Genomic DNA, 18,860 nt, shown 5'->3' with positions numbered 1-18,860 from the left:
CCAATGTTGCTGGCTTGCTATTATTGTTGTTGTTATTTGGGTTTCGGGGTCACCTCGGTTTTGGTTCCTCGCTGCGGGTCGCCCTCGGCGCCCGCGGGATCCTGCTGCGGCCCTTGCCAGTCCCCGGGCGGACGGCGGCCCGATTCCGCCCAGGGCCGAGGCCGGAACCGACTTGGACGAGCAGCCCGCGAGGACGAGGCCCCCGAAGCTCGAGTCGACCGCCCGCGACCTCCCCGCGGACGCCGCAGCCCCGGGCCCACTTCCCGCTCGCCGGCCCGTCGCCACTCCCGAAGAGCACCGCGCGCCCCACTCAGCGCGAGCCAATCAGAATGCGGCCGGCGTGACGTCCGGCCGTAGCGGCCAATCCGAAGCCGCGGCCTCTCCCGGCGAGGCGGAGCTTCCGCGCGTCTCCTCCGCGCCGATTGGCGGCCGCCTGCGGGCGGGGCGGGGCGGCCGCCGATTCGCCGCCGCTCCCCGTCGGGCGCCGCGACTGGCTGCGGACGCTGTCGGCCGGGGCCGCGGGAGGGCGGACGGGCTGAGGCGGCGCCATGGCCTCCGAGGTGGGCGCGCGGCGCGAGGCCAAGCAGCTGGTCCGCTCGCCCAGCGGGCTGCGCATGGTGCCCGAGCACCGCGCCCTCGGCAGCCCGTTCGGCCTGGAGGAGCCGCGCTGGGTGCCCGACAAGGAGGTGGGTCCCGCCGCCCGGCCGCGTCGTGCTCGGCGCCGAGCGAAGGGCGGCGGCTGCGGCGGCGGCGGCGGCTGCGACTGCGGCCGGGGCCGAGCAGCCGGCGCCGTGCGGGGTCCCGGAGCCTCGATCCTGCAGTGGATCTTGCGCCTCGCCGCTTCCCTGGGCCCGGGGCCCGGGGCCCGGGTGCGGGCGGACGGACAGTCGGCTTCCTCGCAGCAGCTCCCTGCCCGCTGTCCCCCCTGACGTGTCCCCCCGACGCGCGCCCCAGTTTCGGGGTGTGGGGCAGGCGGGACGGAGGCGCCCCTTCTGGTGGCTCGTCGCGCCCCCCGTGCTCCCCAGCCTTCGGGTGACCCAGGGGCGCGGGAGGGGGCTGGAGCGCAGCTCTGCCCAGGCTGCCTCGGGAGGGTCAGGCCGGGCCCCGGGACCGCGCAGGACGCAGGGGTGAAGGAGTGAAGGCGGGAGGGCTGCGGGGACACACGCAGGGGGAAGGAGTGGGGTGCTCTGCAGCGACCCGGGGCCCAGAGGAGAACAGCTGTGCTGGCAGACTCTGGGACCGAACCGTCGTGCCAGGGGTGGGGTGGGGAAATGGGCGTGGGAGAAGGGAGTGGGTGTGGGGAGGATCCCCGAGGAAGGGTCTGACAGTTGGGGTGGAGATGCCAGGCCTTCCCTCAGGGTGGTGTTAGGGTGTGCTGCAGCCCCCCCATTCACCGTCTCCGGCCCCATACCATCCCGATTTCGACCAGCGAGGACAGTCAGGAAGGCCGCAGAAGGGGCCCGTGAGCTGGGTTGGGACTGTCCTCATTCCTCTTCCGTCATGGTGGGGAGTCACCCTTGAGCCCTGGGGCTGAGCCGCCTGTCTGTCCCAGGGCTGTGGCCTGCTCTCCTCAGTCTGATTATACCTCCGAGAGTCTTTTTAAGAAAGTGGCTGTTCCCAATTTTAGCTTTGTCCTCCCTCCCAGAGAGGGCTACCGGACCATGTGGGTCTGTCTGGGGGACCCCCATGCATGGGCATTCCCAGTCTCAGGATTGTGAGGGGTGATATGTGGCCCCTCTAGGCAAGTCACCCCAACCCAGAGGCCCTGCTGTCCCCACCTCTGCTGCTGTCTCTGGTTGTCCCAGCGTGTTGCAGGGCTGTGGGACTCAGCTGTTTAGAGTTCATCCACCATGCTGCCATCCCTTCTGGATGTTCCCTGGCATGACCCAGCTCCCTGTGCAGGAAGAGCGTGGTCCTAACAGAATGATCTAGCAAGTGACAGCGCCCGCTGCGAGCCTGGGGTCCTCAGCACCCCCATCTCCTTTGGGCGCACTGTCAGCCCCTGCCCAGCCTGACAGTAGAGAGGTGGCCTGAGTGAGGCATCACCCCCAGCTCATCCTGTGGCTTCTCTCCTAGTGCCCTAGGTGTATGCAGTGTGATGCCAGATTTGACTTTCTCACCAGGAAGGTGAGCCGAGACCGGGAAGGGGCTGGTCATTGCCGGTGTTGGAACTTGGCCTGGGCCCTGGGTGGGATGGATCCCCTAGGAACATCCTGCCCAAGGGATGCCCCTGGCACAGCAGAGCCCTCGTGGTGTGGAGGGCAGCGGTGCGTGGGGCTCACGCAGCCCTGCACCCCCAGCACCACTGTCGTCGCTGTGGAAAGTGCTTCTGCGACAAGTGTTGCAGCCAGAAGGTGGCGCTACGGCGCATGTGCTTCGTGGACCCCGTCCGGCAGTGTGGCCCTTGTGCCCTGGTGTCCCACAAGGAGGCTGAGTTCTACGACAAGCAGCTGCGGGTGCTACTGAGTGGTGAGTGCTGCGGCCCAACCGTGGTGGTACGAACCAACGCAGAGGAGGCACCAAAATCAATCAGCCTCCCAGGAGCTTCTCAGAGCCCCCGGCCCAACGTGGGCCCTTTCCCTAGGCCTCCCTGGGCCCAGGTGTGGTGGTGGGTACGGGCCCTGGGGCCTGCTTTGGGGGACCCACCTGAGCAGCTCCATTTGTTTGCTGCTTTAACCTGCCTCCTCCTTGCTGCAGTGAGGCATCAAGGCCAAGCTTCCTGGGCTGTTTTTATTTCACCTGGGAGACTGAGCCTGTGATCTCACCTTTGTCCCCAGGAGCCCCCTTCCTTGTGTCCATCGGAAACGCTGAGAAGCCAGAAGCTATGGTTTGCCGCCTTTCGAACAACCAGAGGTGAGGGAGGTTCCTACCTGCATCTGCGGTTTGCTGGCAGCCCCCTCGCCAGGCTTCGTGCATACATGATAGCTCTGTTTGGTGCAGGTACTTGCTCCTGGATGGACACAGCCACCATGAGATCGAAGTCATGCGAATCACCTCCGTGCAGCTTCTCACTGAGGGCTTTCCTCCTGGAGGTGAGTGTAGGGCCTGGCCCGTGGCACTGTAGCATGGCACCCTGTCATGGAAACTTTCTGTTCTTTATGTTGACTGGGGGGTGCAGACAGGTGGAAACTCCCAGGTGGTTGGCATTACCTTGATTCCCAACGTTCAGAGTGACGGTGACGCCTGCCCAGCACCTGGATTCCTGTCATTTCCTGTTGAGCTTCCTAAAACATTCAATGAGACTGGGTGACTGCATTTCCCTCTCGCTCTTCCCTATCCGTAGCCACCTTGCCCCGCTTCCTGCAGAGTGGGACCCCCAGGCAGGCTCTTCTCTGACTGCCTCTTGCTTCTCTCCCGCCTGCCTGCCTTCTTGACGTAGAAAGACACTCACACTCACTCCAGCCTTCTGGGGAGCCAGCCTGTCTCTGAAGGTCAGCCGTGACCCCAGCATGCGGCCCTGCACCTCTGTCTGCCCAACACCGTGGGTTGATCTGTGGGTTGGTCCAGGCCCTGGTGCCTACAGCAGGATAGAGCTTTGCTCAGTTCTCATGGCTCCGAGGGCATCTATTGCCTGGGTCTCACTGGTTGGTACCACAGTGGCTCTTCTGGAGTATCCTGCCTGAAGCGTCAAGGCTCCCTCTGACCCCACTATCCAGGCACATGCCAGAAGCACAAGGCACGCTGCTAGCAGCTGGCTCCGTGCCTGCCTTACTACAGAGCTAGAGATGCTGAAAGGCACGGAGCCATAGTCTCTTCCAAGGCTGGGAAGGTTACCCCATGGTAGCTGGGATCCAGGCTTCTTCTGCTACGTGCCCCTCCTGGGTTAGGGGTCTGCTGAGCTTGTCTCCCCTGGTTGGGTCCTGGTTGGGTTTTGAGCAGAGGGTGCCAGGAGGGTAGAAGCACAGAGGGCTACACCTGCTGGCCCCAGTGATCAAGTTATGTTGCCACATGGGCTCCGGAGGGTTGAAGAGGAGGTCCCTGAACCCTGGGGAGATTGCGAGTAACACTGGGGTTTCGGGTGGTGGCGACCAGACCATCTGACCCAGATGAGTCTGACTGAAGGGTTGGTCTGTGGTGACATAGGTGTCCTCCCTGTCACCAAGGCTACCAGGCACATGTCATCTGTAGTGTCTCCAGCTTCAGTTCTCGGGAGCTACTGATGCCCCTGGGCACTGCTGCTTCAGTATGGGCCCTTTTCTCAGCACTGGGGATGCTGCAACCCATCAACAGCCAGTGTGACACAGGTTCCCTCGAAGTAGACCTACTCCCCCAGCCTTGCAGGGGTCCCAAATAGAAACCCAACTGTGGAGTGACGCTATGACACTCAGTGAAGGGCACTGGGCTTGGAGCCTCAAGCTCAGACTCCAGGGTGTTGGCTTGGGGTGCCCTGATTGGCACCTGGAGGGTGCTAGGAGATGTGCCTTTGAAGTCTTACCTTGTCTGTCCTGCAGGGGGCAGCGCACGGGCCACAGGCATGTCCCTGCAGTACTCGGTGCCAGGGGCAGTGGGCCTGACTCCGCTGAAGCTAATAGCCGGGGAGGACGCCATTGCCAGCAGGAGGCAGTCAACTGCATGGTTGGTGGCCATGCACAAGGTATTGTGGTGGTGGCAGTGCATTGCGCCCAGGGAAGACCTGGCCCCATAGTGGCCATAGCCCCATAGTGGCTTCCACAGGCACGAGGCCAAGCACCTTGTTCTTCTGGGCTTCTTGCAGGCTGCCAAGCTCCTGAATGAGTCTCGGGACCAGTGAGTACATGGGATGTGGGCAGCGGAGATGGGACCCTGCCCATTCCAGGATTAACTCTGCCTGTTAGGCCCTAGTTCAAGCCGGAGGAACGAGCGCGTTCATGGCCCTAGTGCAATAAGCTCAGTCTAGTTGCTCTAAGCTGCTGCCTGCTTTCAGATTGGCTAACAGCTGGCTTGGGATGGAATCACACTACTGCTGAACTTGAGCACATACAAAGCTTCCAGGACAATGAGCAGGTGCTGCTGTCACCCCTTCTCCCACAGATGTCTGGGTGGGTCACTCAGCCTGGTCTGACAGTGCCTTCGGCCTGTCCTCACTGGTTTTGGATCGCCTAGGGGATGGTGCCAGCTGTTTTGTATGTCTCACTTCCTCTTCACTTTATTAAACTACATGTATACAATTTGTATATAGAGCTTATAATTAAACCTATTTTCAAAATAAAGCCGGAGCTCTTGCCTCACTGTATCTAGCCTGGGCTTTGTGACAGCTGAGCTCTGGTTCAGAACAAAGAAGCACACCCACCCGGGAGACACAGCAGTTTATTGTGCACATTGGGATCTGTGGTGTTGGGGTGCAGCTGGCCTCCTGTGATGGAGGCTGCCCCAACACCATCACACTGTACAGTCAATGCTAAGAGACTACAGCAGTGGGTCTATACACGTTTATACAGAAATTATACACGAAACTTGTACATGGAAATAAAGCTTAGGGGCTGTATATTTTTAACTTTTATATTTTGGTTTTTGGGCCACACTCAACAGTGCTGAGGGGTTACTCTTGGCGGTAATCGGGACTATATGTGATGCTGGGGTTGGACCCAGTTCAGCTGTGTGCAGGCAAACGTCCTTGCTGTGCCGTGGCTCTGGCTCCCAGGGCCTGGATTTTAATGAGAAGTATTTCCCACCACCCTTTCGGGAATTTTGAATGGTCTAGTCCAGGGGTCTCAAACGACCCTCTGTACAACATTTTGTGGCCCTGCCCTAGAGGAATCTTTTTTTTGTTTTGTTTTAGTTGTTTGGGTCACACCCCCCCAATGTTCAAGGCTTACTACTGACTTTGCACTCAAGGATCACCCTGACTTTGCCTCCTGCGGCCCCGAGGTAAATTGAGTTTGAGACCCCTGGTCTAGTCAAAATTACTTTTGGTATAGAAAAAGCCTATTCAAGCTGTCCAGCCAGTCCAGTTCAGGGTCAAAGACGGTAGCTTGCAGGTTTGCGATGGGGCAAAGATCATTGCATCACAACTGCCCGAGACTGGCCGCTTGGCATGAGCCCTAACCCCCTTCCCGAGGGAGGCACAGCTGCACATGGTTTTATACCATGAGGGTAAATCTTGAGGGCAGTGGAGAAGGCAATTGTGGGAGAGAAGGGGCAAATCCTCTTGGTGTTAAGGACCAGTCCTATAGTGCGGAAGCTCAGTGCACTGGTTCAAGATGACAGACCCTTTGCCATGGAAGCACAAGGCCCGAGCACAGAAGGCTGCTGTTTGGTCGTGGAAGGAAGAGACAGATGCCATGTTAGAGACCATGTCTGGTTCCCAGTCAAGTGGCATGTTTTCTTGGGGTGACGATGAGCATGAGGAATGACTGGGATCACGCCAATGTCTTCACTAACAAACAACCGAGGGGTAAATTACAGGGTTTCTTAGTGGCAACAGGGATGAATGTTTTGAAAGCTGGATATTTATTTGGATTTAAAGTAATTGGCAAATTTTAGTCTTCTTGGAGGCCACGTCCTCTTGTGGTCACAGCAAGCTGTTAGGATTTCCCCATTGTGGCTCTGCTGGAGGCAGCACCATGGAGCTGTCCCAAGCTCAGGCTTCCTAGAGCAGCTCTCCTTGCCTCAGGCAAGCGTTCGCTGTCGGGGTTTGATCCGTGGGTACAACTGAGGAGCAAGGGAAATAAGTGAAGTGAGGGCAAGGAGGGCACTGGCCAGGTCCCCAAAGGGTCATGTGGCTGGCTCGCCCAGGCCTAATTCCAGATGTCACCTGAGAATCTGCCACCCAGGCTTCTGTTTCTCTCCTGGCACCTCCACATGCTGGAGGCTGACATGGTTGGCTCACTGCTGAGCCCTCAAGGCAACTGTGCTCAATGAATGTCCCCCAGGCTTCTTGGGCATGAGGTGACCACTGGCCATAATGAAGAGGTGAGCCCACCTCCTGACTCACCTCCATAGAGACTGAGTGGCACAGCATGCTGGATTATGGGAGACTGAACACAGCACCATGTTGGGGTGCTGGTATCCTGTTGCCCAGTGGGATCATGAGCCCAGGGCTCTCAGATGCGCTAGAGCACATGCCTGCCAATTCACAGCAGGGCTGGAGGCAATACTGGGCACCTGGGTTTTGTGCCACACCTTCCAGCAGTGGATTATGGGTTCCCTGAAATTCGCCATGGTAGCCCAACCCCAGGGTACTTACCCCCAGCAAGTTTTTGGGTACGTAGCCCTCCCGGTCCCCGAGGCGAGCCCACCACCATTCGGTCTCGTTCTCGTCTTTGCGCCTCAGGATGGTGATGGCATCCCCTTCACGGAAGGACAGCTCATCGCTGTTCTGGGCCTCATAGCCCCACAGAGCGTACACCAGACCTTTGTTCATTATACCCAGCTTCTCCTGTACCCCTGGAGAAGGCAGCAATGGTCAGTACCCCACGAGGCTGAGAGGCTGCCAGGCAGTGCTGGGAATCTATATAGCATGTGCTTCAGCCCTCTAAGTGTTCGAGCCCCCCAACCCCACCAAGACTGGCCATTCGGAACTAGAACAAACTCCCCACAGTGAATAAGTGGCAAAGAGTGGCATATGGCAGAGCTGCCCATCACTGCCGGGGGCCCCCTGATCCCATGCACCTCCCAAATCGGTCAGCTGTCTTGAATTCTGGGCCTGTCACTCCCCCTAGTGGGACCTAAGTTTTGATTGGGTGGACCCTCCTGGCTTCTGCCCCGTGGGACAGAGATGATCCAGCCTGGGGAGACTGCTCCTGGCTATGGAGCTTTGTTGGCCCCTCAAGAGCCCCACCTTCAGCAGCCAGCACTTTGGGGGGCAGAGGGGGTCCTGCCATTGGCCCAACTCAGGTTCACCCCGGACCCTGGCATGTCTTAGCAGAATGTGGTCTGTTCTGGATTCCTCAGCTCTTTGAAGAGAAAGGTGACAGGACTGTCTTCCCAGCAGCCAAGCCCAGAGCCTGTGGTGAACTATCACATTTTTTGTTTGTTTGTTTGTTTTTGGGCCACACCCGTTTGACGCTCAGGGGTTATTCCTGGCTATGTGCTCAGAAATCGCCCCTGGCTTGGGGGGACCATATGGGACGCCGGGGGATCGAACCATGGTCCGTTCCTTGGCTAGCGCTTGTAAGGCAGACACCTTACCTCTAGCGCCACCTTCCCGGCCCCGAACTATCACATCTTTTAGGAAGGAGCAAGACGGGACAGCGAGTGCCTTCCAGGGCACTGTGTGCAGGGCCCTTACAGGTCTCCCATACCATAGAGGAACTGGGAACACTGAATGTAGCCTTCCTCCATCTCCTCGCACTTGTCCGCCGCAGTCTCAATGTCGCTGATTGTGGAGGCAAAGATGGCAGCACCGCTCTCTACCAGCTGCTTGCAGAGGTGAACGCTGTTGCAGGAGGCAGCACAGTGCAGCGGGGTCCTGTGAGCAAGAGGCAGGGGTTGTGGGTAGCTACGGACAGAATCTGTTCCCATATCCTGTTTGTCACCTAAACATTGTGTCATTACTACTTAATTTGGTTAAAAATATATTTTCCGTCTCTACCGAATCCTTTCTTGATCTGGAGGCTAGCTCTAGCCGGCATGGGGTTTGGGGAGACCCCATGTCGAAGGCCTTCTCCCTAACTTGGGTTGCTGAGGGCCTTGATAGGCCCCCAGCAGTCCCCTCTTCTGCCCCCGGCCTCCAGGCCTTCCTTCCCTGGGTGCCAACCCAGGTGGCCAGACAAGGTGGTGTCGGGTGGTCCCTCCTGGATGGTGGGTCCTAATTTGGGGTGTGCTGAGATTTGCTCAGTTGCACTAAGGTTGTCACTGGCAATTTCTTACCAGTCTACATGTTCAAAACCGCACGGGGTCTAGTGCTCCCGCGCACATATATATTGAGTATTCCATATCCTTAAGTTATGTTTTGCGTATGCAGAGTGTCCATTTTGTATTCTGCCCTTTTGCACACCCCTACAACGCTCATTTTTACTCCTTAACTCTCTCACTGCCCCTACCATCAGTAACCAACATTACTCTTTTTAACTTTAGTACTGCAAAATCCTAATCACAGACCAAAGCCGTGCATTGGAACTAACAACCCCCAACAATTTCAAAAGACATAAAATGGACATGTATGTCTTTTGAATATTTTATGTGTTTTTTCTCTGAAAGCTATAAGTCTTACTAAATATTCTCTTATACAGTGACTATTCTAACAAATTTTTATCTTTTCTTCTCTTTGTGAGCTGTTCAATAAGGAATTTTGGTGAAAGAGTCCCCCAGTTTATGCTTATGATTGAACCATGTCATGGGGATTGTTGGACTTTTTCTTATGGCCTCCATATGCGCCTATAACGTCATGTGGCATTGTTCCTTGTTTGCATAGGCACATTAAAATGGGAAAATACTATACATACAAATAAGATCTTATCTAATAGATATCGGAACACACAAATCTTGTAGTGCAATGGGACCTTACACCCTGAACACTGACATAATGACCTGGCACAGTCCTCAGAAGAATGGGCATTCTCCATTCACCCCTGAACCAGGGAAGCCATCCACGAAACATCCAAGTTTGTCTATAACATCACCTGGAAGCAATCCTCTACCAGGGAAGACCCTACCGCTGCTCTGACTTCGACCTGCTCAAAAGAGACTTCCCTTAACACTGAGAAGACTTAACAACAACGACATGCTTACATGACAGTGCTCTCTGCATTGCCATTTAATTGTGAGGTGAAACTAGAGGGCGCTCCACATCCTTACTTCAATGTAGGATATACAGATTCCAGGATCTTTAATACAGAAACATCATACCAACAACAAAGACTGTGTGAAAAATAAAACTATTGGCACTACAGACAACGTCTTGGATTGGACGAACTAGCTTGCCTGGAGCCTAGGGTTGGTCTTATGCCACGAAACTTCAGGGGTCGGGTCTCCTTGTATTTAGGCCAAAACTTTTCCATTCTATGTCCCTCATATTTTGGTGGGCCTATGCAAACAATAATTGCCACTCTAACACCATTTTTACTGTGCTCCTTTGACTCTAATCCTTAAAAAAAAAACCCACTTAAATCTTTTAGGCTAACTTAAACTAATATGCATGTGCATGGAAATGTAAAAAAAATACTATGCCTTTAATGTTTAAGGAGTTACATAAGTTTTATGGCTTTAGATTGCTTTGTGTGCTGCTAAGAAATATTATAATGTATTACAATCTGGGGACTTGAGGTACAAAGTAATTGTACATGGGTTCTGTTTTATTTATCTTAATGTTCTTTGGCTGAAAGTTCAAAGTTAATATATCAGCAAGGGGACTTCTGAGAATTCTGTGTATGGGTGATTATCCTTTCACTGTAACTTTACCTTGCCCTCTTTCTTTGCATCTTTGTTCTCATAATTAAAAATAAAAAATTAAAGAAAAAAATAAAATAAAAACAAAAACTTAATTTTCAGTTGTATAAAAATATATTGCATTAATTTTAATTTTATACTTTTAGTTGTGATAATATTCATATCTTCCCTGTCATTAATAAAAATATTTTTTAATTAAAAATATTTTCCTGGGCCCGGAGAGATAGCACAGCGGCGTTTGCCTTGCAAGCAGCCGAACCAGGACCAAAGGTGGTTGGTTCGAATCCCGGTGTCCCATATGGTCCCCCATGCCTGCCAGGAGCTATTTTTGAGCAGACAGTCAGGAGTAACCCCTGAGCACTGCTGGGTGTGGCCCAAAAACCAAAAACCAAAAAAAAAAAATTTTTTTCCCCATGACAAGAAAAGTGTTCATTAAAATGTTATTTATTAAAATAAAATGTGCTAATATTGCAAAGGTTTAGTTATTATAGTCAATTAAAGAGAAAACTATTTTAAGTCTTAAAATGAGGGGACTCGAGCCCGGAGAGATAGCACAGCGGTGTTTGCCTTGCAAGCAGCCAGTCCAGGACCAAAGGTGGTTGGTTCGAATGCCCGGTGTCTCATATGGTCCCCCGTGCCTGCCAGGAGCTATTTCTGAGCAGCCAGCCAGGAGGAACCCCTGAGCACCGCTGGGTGTGGCCCAAAAACCAAAAAAAAAAAAAAAAAAAAAGAGGGGATTCACTTGTTGGTTTGTTTTGGAGCCACACCTGGTGGCTCTGGAGTCATTCCTGGCAGGCTCTGGGACCATAAGGGATGCTGAGGACCAAACCCAGATGAGCTGCACACAAGGCAAGTGCCCTCCCCATGTCACTGTCATTCTGGCCCTGACTGGACCTCCACTCATGTCTTAGACTGGGCAGAAGCAAAATGACAACAAGTAGGGCACTTGCTTGTACACAACTGATCTGCATTCAGCTGCCAGCATCCTGTATGGCTCCAAGCTCACCAGGATGATTTGTTAATGCAGAGCCTACAGTAAGACCTGAGCATCACTGCGTATGGCCCAGAAAACACACATAGAACAGCAAAAAAAATGCTGTGAACCACTCAGCAATTTTTCAGAGCGGACAGGGCAGGGAGAGACTGAGAAATGATTTGTCAGTCCACTATATGACACAAAGTTGCGCAGACTCTAGTGCCAAGTGAGAACACGGGTTTAAATGGCACAATGTCTGTGGGTGTCTGTGGGCTGCAGGCAGTAGCAGCGGCAAGGCCAGCAGTGCCAGGAGCCACAATGCCGGGGCAATTCAGCCATTCAAGGAGATGTGGTTAGTAGGACCACAACTATCACAGGAGAGCTCAAGAGCTGGAAAACGGTGCTTCTCCACCGTCCTCTCTTGACTGAGGAACCCAGAACCTAGAGTATTCCTTAAGCTGAGGACACCCCTTGTTCTAGACCTTAGGAAGGGGCCTACCAGCCATCGCTGTCGGAGGCATTCACATTGACCCCAAAGTCCAGCAGGAACTTCACGATATGGTGGTGGCCAGCACAGACAGCGTTGTGCAGAGGTGTGATCCCCTCATCGTTGGGCTTGCTGGGGTCCTCCACCTGGAACATAGGGCAGGTATGAGCCCCTTGCATCCCACCCTGGGGCACAGGCCCGAAGCTCACTCACCTCATAGATGACCCGCTGCACCAGGTCAAACTCCCCCTCCAGAGACGCATCTAGGAGCAGCGCCAGTGGGTTGAAGCGAACGCGTAGCCCATGGCCAGTCCGCTCCGAGTTTGGCTTTTTTAGGTTGGTCCGTTTGCTCTGTGGGAGGAGGGAGGGCAGCTTTTGAGGGAGGTGAGCCCCACTGTGCCAGCTCACAGCTGCTGGAGGCTGGGGTGCCTGTGTGGCAGGGAGGACGATCGCTGCAATTCCCAAAATGCTTCCGCCTCAGGAATTGGGCAGTTCATCCTAGAGTTCCTCTGATGTACCCGCACTGACCTCCTCCCACAGGGCTCTCACTACCTGCTGCTTTGCAGACTCCTTCCTCAGGAACCTTCTACAAAGTGCCTTGAGCTGTGGGTCCCTCCAGGGTATAAGGTCCCTCCCAGCAATTGTGACAGTACTTGGTCTGACCTGGGCCCCTTCTCCTACCACCTGGCAGCAGGTTCTCACAAGTACTAGTGGCTGAGAGGGATTTGGGCCAGAGCCTCAGTGACACCCACCATTGAGGCTGCTGGTGGGGTTGTGGCAGAGGGCAGAGGCGGGGGCACTGGAGAAGGAGCCTCTGCCCCTGGGCTGGGGACTTGCTCTGCAGTCTGAGTTGTGGCCACGTTGTTGTTGTTGTCCTCAGCAGGCTCAGTTGTGGGGCGGGTGGTTTGGGGGCCTAAGAGCCCCTCTGGTTTTGGGGAAGGTAGCTCATTGTCGTTGGCATCTGAGGACGGGGTGGGTTCTGGAGGCGGTGGGGCTGTGGGCTGGGTAGGTCTGGCCTCCCCCAGGTTCCCATTGGCGTTGGTATTTCCGTTGTCCACATCAGCAAGTGTGCCTAAAAAGTCCTGTGAGGGGCTGGGTTGGTAGAAAGGGGTGCCCTCCATGCCCCCAGCCAAGGTGTTGAAGCGCTGGTACAGGAGCTTCTGGATGTTGGGCCCACCTGGACCCTCAGGCTCAGTGATGGAGCTGCGCTTCTTCAGTGGCCGTGGTGCATTTGCCAATTTCCTGCGCAGTGCCTCCAGGTCAGCATCACTCTGGTAGCGCAGTGGGGAGTGCACAATGGGTGTGAGCTTGGTGGGACTGAGGGGCCGTGCCAGGTTCTCCACAGTGCCTGAAGTGCCTGAGCCCTCTCCAGGTGCGGCTGGGCCATCAGCCTCAGGTTCTTTCTCAGCACATTCTGAAGGTGGTGGAGGTTGGGCTGTGCCTGTGGATGTGGCGCCATGAAGGAACGGGAGTGGGGATGGGGATGTGGAGCCGGAAGGGAGCACAGGTTTGCCATACACTGCAGGAGAAAGGAGACAGGTCTCAGCACTGCAGCGGGACCCCCAATTCTGAGATGTTCCTCTTGCATGCAGGGGCTGGAACCCAGGACCTCACATAGGCAAGTATTCTGCTCAGAAAGCACCCCAGCTACTCTGGGAAGGGGTCTCTCTTAGTTCTGAACTGGGGCTCTTTGAATGAAGAGTTACTGAGCCCACCAGTTTCTGGCCAAGGAAGTAGTCGATCCTGACTGGCATGGCCTTCGACTAGGTCACATGGCACCTATACAGGTCTCTTCACATACACACTGACCAGGCTCCCAGAAACTGGAAAATGGGGGTCCTTGCCTTGTGCCTCCACCTATGACCCCTGTTCTGAGAAATGGCGTACTCCCAGCAAGGCTACTGGTCTGGAAGCTGTTTGCTGCTCACACCGCCTTTCACATCCTGTTGCCACCACACTCGGCCCCACCTATGAGCTAATGTCCCTGTACTCCAATCAAGGCTTTCCTCTCTGCCAGTACTGGATGGCTCCCAGAGCAGCATACACCCTCTCCCATTGTGCTGGGCTGGGCCTGCTCCCAGGCTAACTCGAAAGGAGGAAATTCCCCAATCCCGCCCTTCCGGGAGCTGCCCTTCCCAGAACTCCCTGGGCCTGGGAGCTGGAACTCAGACAGGAAATTGGGGGCTATGAGTGGACACCCGGGCCTGTGTGCCCCTGAGGAGTCAGTCTAACCTGAATCAGTGCACCCCCAGGTCTAAGGGCAGGGTTGGCATCATCTTAGGAAGTGCAACCTCTTGGCCCATGGCAGGGAATGCATAACCACTTTACCTGCTTTGACCGACTTATTCAAGGTGCTGTGCATCACGGGCTGGTAGTTCTTGGGTGGAGTGGCTTGCTGGAGGTACATAGAATATATGGAGCTTGAATTGACTGTCTGGGGACCTTTCCGGGGGGACTGCGGTCTTGACCCTTTATCAGCTAGAAAGGGCCGAATGGCCACAGTCAGCGGAAGCTCAGGTCTGCTGTCTCCAGTAGGGAATGCAGGCAACCCCGCAGGGGACGTGGGACTTGGTGGCACAGAAATCCTCTGCTGGATCTGCTGCGAGGAGCCGGGCGGCTGGTGGGTGCCTGCCATGGGGGGCAGTGGGGCAGGTTTCTGTCTACCCTGGGCTGCACTGGGCCTGGGCAAGCTGCCCTCCTTCCTCCTCTCCAGGGAGTTGGTAGAGCTGGGTGCAGGGCTTGGATGGGTCCCATAGCTGGGAGGTGGTAGCTTGCTGACCCCAGGTATGGGGGGCGGTGCTCTCCCAGGGTCTGTGGCCTGGATTAAGTGAGACAGCAGTCAGTCCAGTCCATAGTGTCACAACAACACACACATACATGCGTGTACAACATTCGCACTTAGCCCAGCCATCACAGGGAATTTTTGTGATATAGGGGAGTTTACATATTCTCATTGACAGTGGCCTACCAGCTTCTCCGTGCCACCTAATGCCAACAGGGGTGCAGGCTGGCTAGAAACTGTCCCTTGCTTGGGAGGCTCCTCCACACTCGAGTCCTTCCAGTCCACTCCAGTTGCCTGTATGGGCTTTGCTGCAGAGCCAGAATTCTGCTTTAACGTTGGCCAGTTCCCATCGGTAGCTGGAAAGAACACAGAATCTAAGGCAATGTCTTCTTCAACTTAGTGGAACCCACACACAATCAAACGTCTCCTTCAGGGTATCATTTCTGGTATAAACACACACACACACACACACACACACACACACACACACACACACACACACACGAACAGTCCCAAATGTCCCCTTCAGGGTATTATTTCTGGTTTTTTTTTTTTTTTTTTTGTGGTTTTTTGGGTCAGAGACTCAGAGAGCAGAGCTAACACTACAAAGAATACTCTGGGCCTTGTTGCAGCACAGGCATCCTAGGGAAGTGAGCACGATTTCCAGATAATCACAAGCAGCAGCAGTGCATGGTGTTTTCTGCCCACTTGGGATCTGGTTGGCCCAGACCTACTTCTGGTTTGAAGAGACAGATTCAGCTTTAGTCAGCAAGAAATTCCTATGATCACTAGCTCCATCCTGCTGATCAGAACAGTAGTCTATGATTCAGGCGTGATTAGAAGGCAGCCTTGAGGGCCCGGAGAGATAGCACAGCGGCGTTTGCCTTGCAAGCAGCCGATCCAGGACCAAAGGTGGTTGGTTCAAATCCCGGTGTCCCATATGGTCCCCCGTGCCTGCCAGGAGCTATTTCTGAGCAGACAGCCAGGAGAAACTTCTGAGCACCGCCGGGTGTGGCCCAAAAACCAAAAAAAAAAAAAAAAAAAAAAAAGAAGGCAGCCTTGCCCCATTTTCTTTTCTTTTTTTTTTTTTTTTTTTGGTTTTTGGGTCACACCCGGCAGTGCTCAGGGGTTATTCCTGGCTCCAGGCTCAGAAATTGCTCCTGGCAGGCACGGGGGACCATATGGGACCCCGGGATTCGAACCAATGACCTCCTGCATGAAAGGCAAACGTCTTACCTCCATGCTATCTCTCCGGCCCCCTTGCCCCATTTTCAAGAAGGCCAGGCACCTTCAGGCACCTTCCAGTTTGGAAACCTTTCAGTTTGGAAAAGTCCAAACTGAAAAAGGTGTGAACTCATCCTGGGGATGCAATTTTCTCTCTTTAGGGGAGGCAGGAGATAGGAGATCATTATTTTCTTATTCATAGCTTGATGCATACTTTTCTAGTAGCTCTGAGTTGAGAGTGGCCTAGCAGAGCAGAGTCAATGTGTTACAATGGGATGATGATCATTAAGTGCAATGAGGACTGTCAAACTAAAGAGAAAACTCAGAGCGTCAGGGCTGAAGATGTGAGTTCAGTCTAGAGCACTTGTCTTTCAGAGTAAGGTCCTGAGCTTGATCCATGATACCACAAAACAACAGAAATCTAAAAGCTTGAGGCCAGAGAGATAGCATAGCAGCGTTTGCCTTGAAGCAGCTGACCCAAGACCTAAGCTGGTTGGTTCAACCCCAGAGTCCCCTGCCTGCCAGGAGCTATTTCTGAGCAGATAGCCAGGAGTAACCCCTGAGCACCACTGGGTGTGGCCAAACAACAACAACAACAAAAATCTAAAAGCTTCTCAAAGGGGCCGGAGAGATAGTAAGGCGTTTGCCTTAGACACAGAAGAATGGTGGTTCAAATCCCTGCATCCCATTATGGTCCCTGAGCCTGCCAGGAGCAATTTCTGAGAATAGAGCCAGGGATAACCCCTGAGCGCTGCTGGGTGTGACCCAAAAAACAAAAAACAAAAACAAAAAAAAGCTTCCCAAGAGGGGTCTGGAGTGATAGCATAGCAGTAGGGCATTTGCTTTGCATGCGGCTAAAGCTGAATAAACTCTGGTTAGATTCCCGGCATCCCATATAGTCCCGGGAGCCTGCCAGGAGTGATTTCTGATCACACCACCCGGTGTGACCACCCGGTGTGACTACCCCCAAAAAAGCTTTGCAATAAGCTTCAAATATCCTGTTTGTTTTTTTTTTTTTGGTTGGGGTGGGGGCACACCTAGTGGTGCTCAGGACATACTCCTGTTTCCGCACAAGAGATCACTTCTGGTGGGCTTAGAGTACCAAATTGGGATGCTGGAAATTGATCCGAGGTCAGCGGTGTACAAGACTAGCACTTCCCTTACCTTCCTATTGCTCCGGCCCCCTTCCTGTTAATTCCTTAACAAAATCAACAGGCCTCTGCTGTGGCCTGCAGCCTGTCCTAGGATTGGCCTGCATGCCCACCCCCGCTGCCCACAGAGGCAAATTTTGACTTGGTAGGATTTTTCCTAAGGGCATGCGAGCAGATGTCTTACAGTTTGGAAAAGACACGGTTGCTGATTTGGTGTTAGAGCTTGCACTCCCTCTGGGCTGCTCTGTGACATATGGGTTGGCAGACAGGCCTGCAGAGTGCCATAAGGAGTGGCAGTCAGGCCCAATGTTGAGGTATGACACTGTCCCTGAGCTGGCCACTCTGGATTTACTATGGTCACCTATGATCACAGACCTAGAAGAGCAGTTTCGAGCAGAGGGCTAGAGCCCCCTCTGGGGAGCATCCTCACCCACATATTCTGTACCTGGACTGATGAGCCCTGCTCTCAATGTGGAGTTATTAACAGTTTTTGAGCCCTGCTCTGTGGGGCCACCAAGGCAGTGGATGCTGAGTGTGGAAAGACACGTGTTCCAGCCAGTGGGGTGTTCAGCACAGCCACCAAAGTTGAGGGACTAGGAGACAGTTTCAGCTTTGGGAGGCTTTAAAAGCCCTATCAGTCGATGGCTCTAATTATCTGCCTTTGGAAACATCTATTCATTGCTATCAATGAGGGTGGTTCGAACTATAAATAAACACTTAGCTATGAAAGCTGTAATTAGAGGCACACGCTAACCATGCACTGTGGCTGAAAGATCTGAGCTAGGGCACATGGTCTCTGTGGGATGAGGGGGGGGGGTCTTCTCTTGCCTGGTCTGTACAAGTGAGCACTACAATAACATTTTTGTTTGTTTTTGGGCCACGCCCACTGGCACTCAGAGTTACTCCTGGCTCTGCTCAGAGATCACTCTTGGCAGGCTTGGGGGACCCTAAGGGATACCAGGTCTGTCCTGGGTTGGCAGCGTGCAAGGCAAACACCCTACTGCTTTGCTATCACTCTGGCCCCAGCCACTAACTCTTGGCAGGAATGGCAGAGGTGCCACTGCTTAGACCAGGTGCCAGGGAAGACCAAAGAGCAGCACGAATCTAGTTCAGCCCAGGTGAGTCATAGAATACGGGGACACTGAGGAAGGTCCCTCAGAGAGGATTCCAGGGAGATGGGCTAACCTTACTGCAGAAGACACTGGCCAGGGACAGGGCTGAGTGCTGCTGTGGGGCACAGGCCCCAGCAGCATGTCTGTCCAAAGCAGTTTCACACCACAGCCAAGTGTGAGGAGCCATCACAGAGGAAGAGCAAAACAAGCTGGGGCTAAGGCTGGAGCTCAGTGGAAAAGCACTTGCTTTGCCATGTGTGAGGCCCAGAATTTTTTTTGTTTTTGGATTTTACCTAGACTACTCAAGGATTCCTGGCTCTGTGCTCACTCCTGGCAGGCCTGGGCATCCATATGGAATGCCAGGGATTAAACCCAGGTCAGCCACATATAAGGACAGCAGGCCTCATTCAAGGAAAGGAAGAAGATGCTCTATGGACGATGCACCTGGGGAACACACAGGCCCAGCACACACACCATGATGATGTATGCACAGCACGGGGCCGCCCCTACTCACAGCACTTGGCGTGTGTGTTCTCTGGGCCAGGAAGGTCATTCCAGGCAGCCATGGCACCACCATAAACAAGCAGCCCCTCAGTTGGGCCTGGTGAGGTTCCTGTTGCCAGCAGAACCAGTGTGTGCTGGGAGGATTTGGTGATTTGGTGCAAAGCAGCAAAAGATGCAGTGCATTGGTGGGAACTACTCTCGACCCAGGGCTAGAACCCACCTTCCCCAGGGGAACATGAGGGAGGGCAGAGACTGGGGCACACAGTGAGGACCTTCTCCCAGCTCCCCTGCTCCGCTCTTTCCCCTCTCCCTCAAG

At 54.2% G+C, this 18,860-nt stretch overlaps 2 protein-coding genes across 4 annotated transcripts in view; one reads left to right on the top strand and one right to left on the bottom strand.

Annotated features, from left to right (window-relative positions):
* The first annotated feature begins 517 nt into the window (after positions 1–517).
* Positions 518–5,207, top strand: ZFYVE21 (zinc finger FYVE-type containing 21). Of its 3 annotated transcripts, XM_049790367.1 has the most exons (8): positions 518–686; positions 2,077–2,127; positions 2,301–2,469; positions 2,778–2,853; positions 2,941–3,032; positions 3,378–3,431; positions 4,452–4,594; positions 4,715–5,207. In XM_049790367.1, exons 1-8 carry the CDS (start codon positions 549–551, stop codon positions 4,748–4,750), a joined length of 759 nt encoding a protein of 252 aa, XP_049646324.1. In that variant the 5' UTR covers positions 518–548; the 3' UTR covers positions 4,751–5,207. The 3 variants fall into 3 exon arrangements, 2 of the variants coding, with proteins under 2 accessions (XP_049646324.1, XP_049646323.1); XR_007504439.1 differs by lacking the exon at positions 4,715–5,207 and having other exon boundaries at positions 3,284–3,431; positions 4,452–4,556; XM_049790366.1 differs by lacking the exon at positions 3,378–3,431.
* A 1,202-nt stretch (positions 5,208–6,409) lies between these two features.
* PPP1R13B (protein phosphatase 1 regulatory subunit 13B) overlaps positions 6,410–18,860 on the bottom strand; it is a 103,371-nt gene continuing 90,920 nt past the window's right edge. The window contains exons 10-17 of the mRNA XM_049790328.1: positions 14,740–14,909; positions 14,100–14,589; positions 12,524–13,290; positions 11,985–12,122; positions 11,784–11,917; positions 8,223–8,389; positions 7,166–7,365; positions 6,410–6,630 (exon numbers count right to left, since the gene is read on the bottom strand). Coding sequence (XP_049646285.1) covers positions 6,589–6,630; positions 7,166–7,365; positions 8,223–8,389; positions 11,784–11,917; positions 11,985–12,122; positions 12,524–13,290; positions 14,100–14,589; positions 14,740–14,909 — 2,108 coding nt within the window. The 3' untranslated portion in view covers positions 6,410–6,588. The remainder of the gene's footprint in view (positions 6,631–7,165; positions 7,366–8,222; positions 8,390–11,783; positions 11,918–11,984; positions 12,123–12,523; positions 13,291–14,099; positions 14,590–14,739; positions 14,910–18,860) is intronic.

Source organism: Suncus etruscus, chromosome 17, assembly GCF_024139225.1.
Source record: "Suncus etruscus isolate mSunEtr1 chromosome 17, mSunEtr1.pri.cur, whole genome shotgun sequence".
Classification (NCBI taxonomy): Eukaryota; Metazoa; Chordata; class Mammalia; order Eulipotyphla; family Soricidae; genus Suncus; species Suncus etruscus.
This window is presented reverse-complemented; position numbering and strand designations above follow the sequence as displayed.

Excerpts from the sequence above, each read along its gene's own strand:
- ZFYVE21 (XM_049790367.1), top strand. The coding sequence starts at position 549 with ATGGCCTCCGAGGTGGGCGCGCGGCGCGAGGCCAAGCAGCTGGTCCGC. Across the intron at positions 687-2,076 it reads GCTGGGTGCCCGACAAGGAG|TGCCCTAGGTGTATGCAGTG; the intron begins GTGGGTCCCGCC and ends CTTCTCTCCTAG. Across the intron at positions 2,128-2,300 it reads TTGACTTTCTCACCAGGAAG|CACCACTGTCGTCGCTGTGG; the intron begins GTGAGCCGAGAC and ends CTGCACCCCCAG.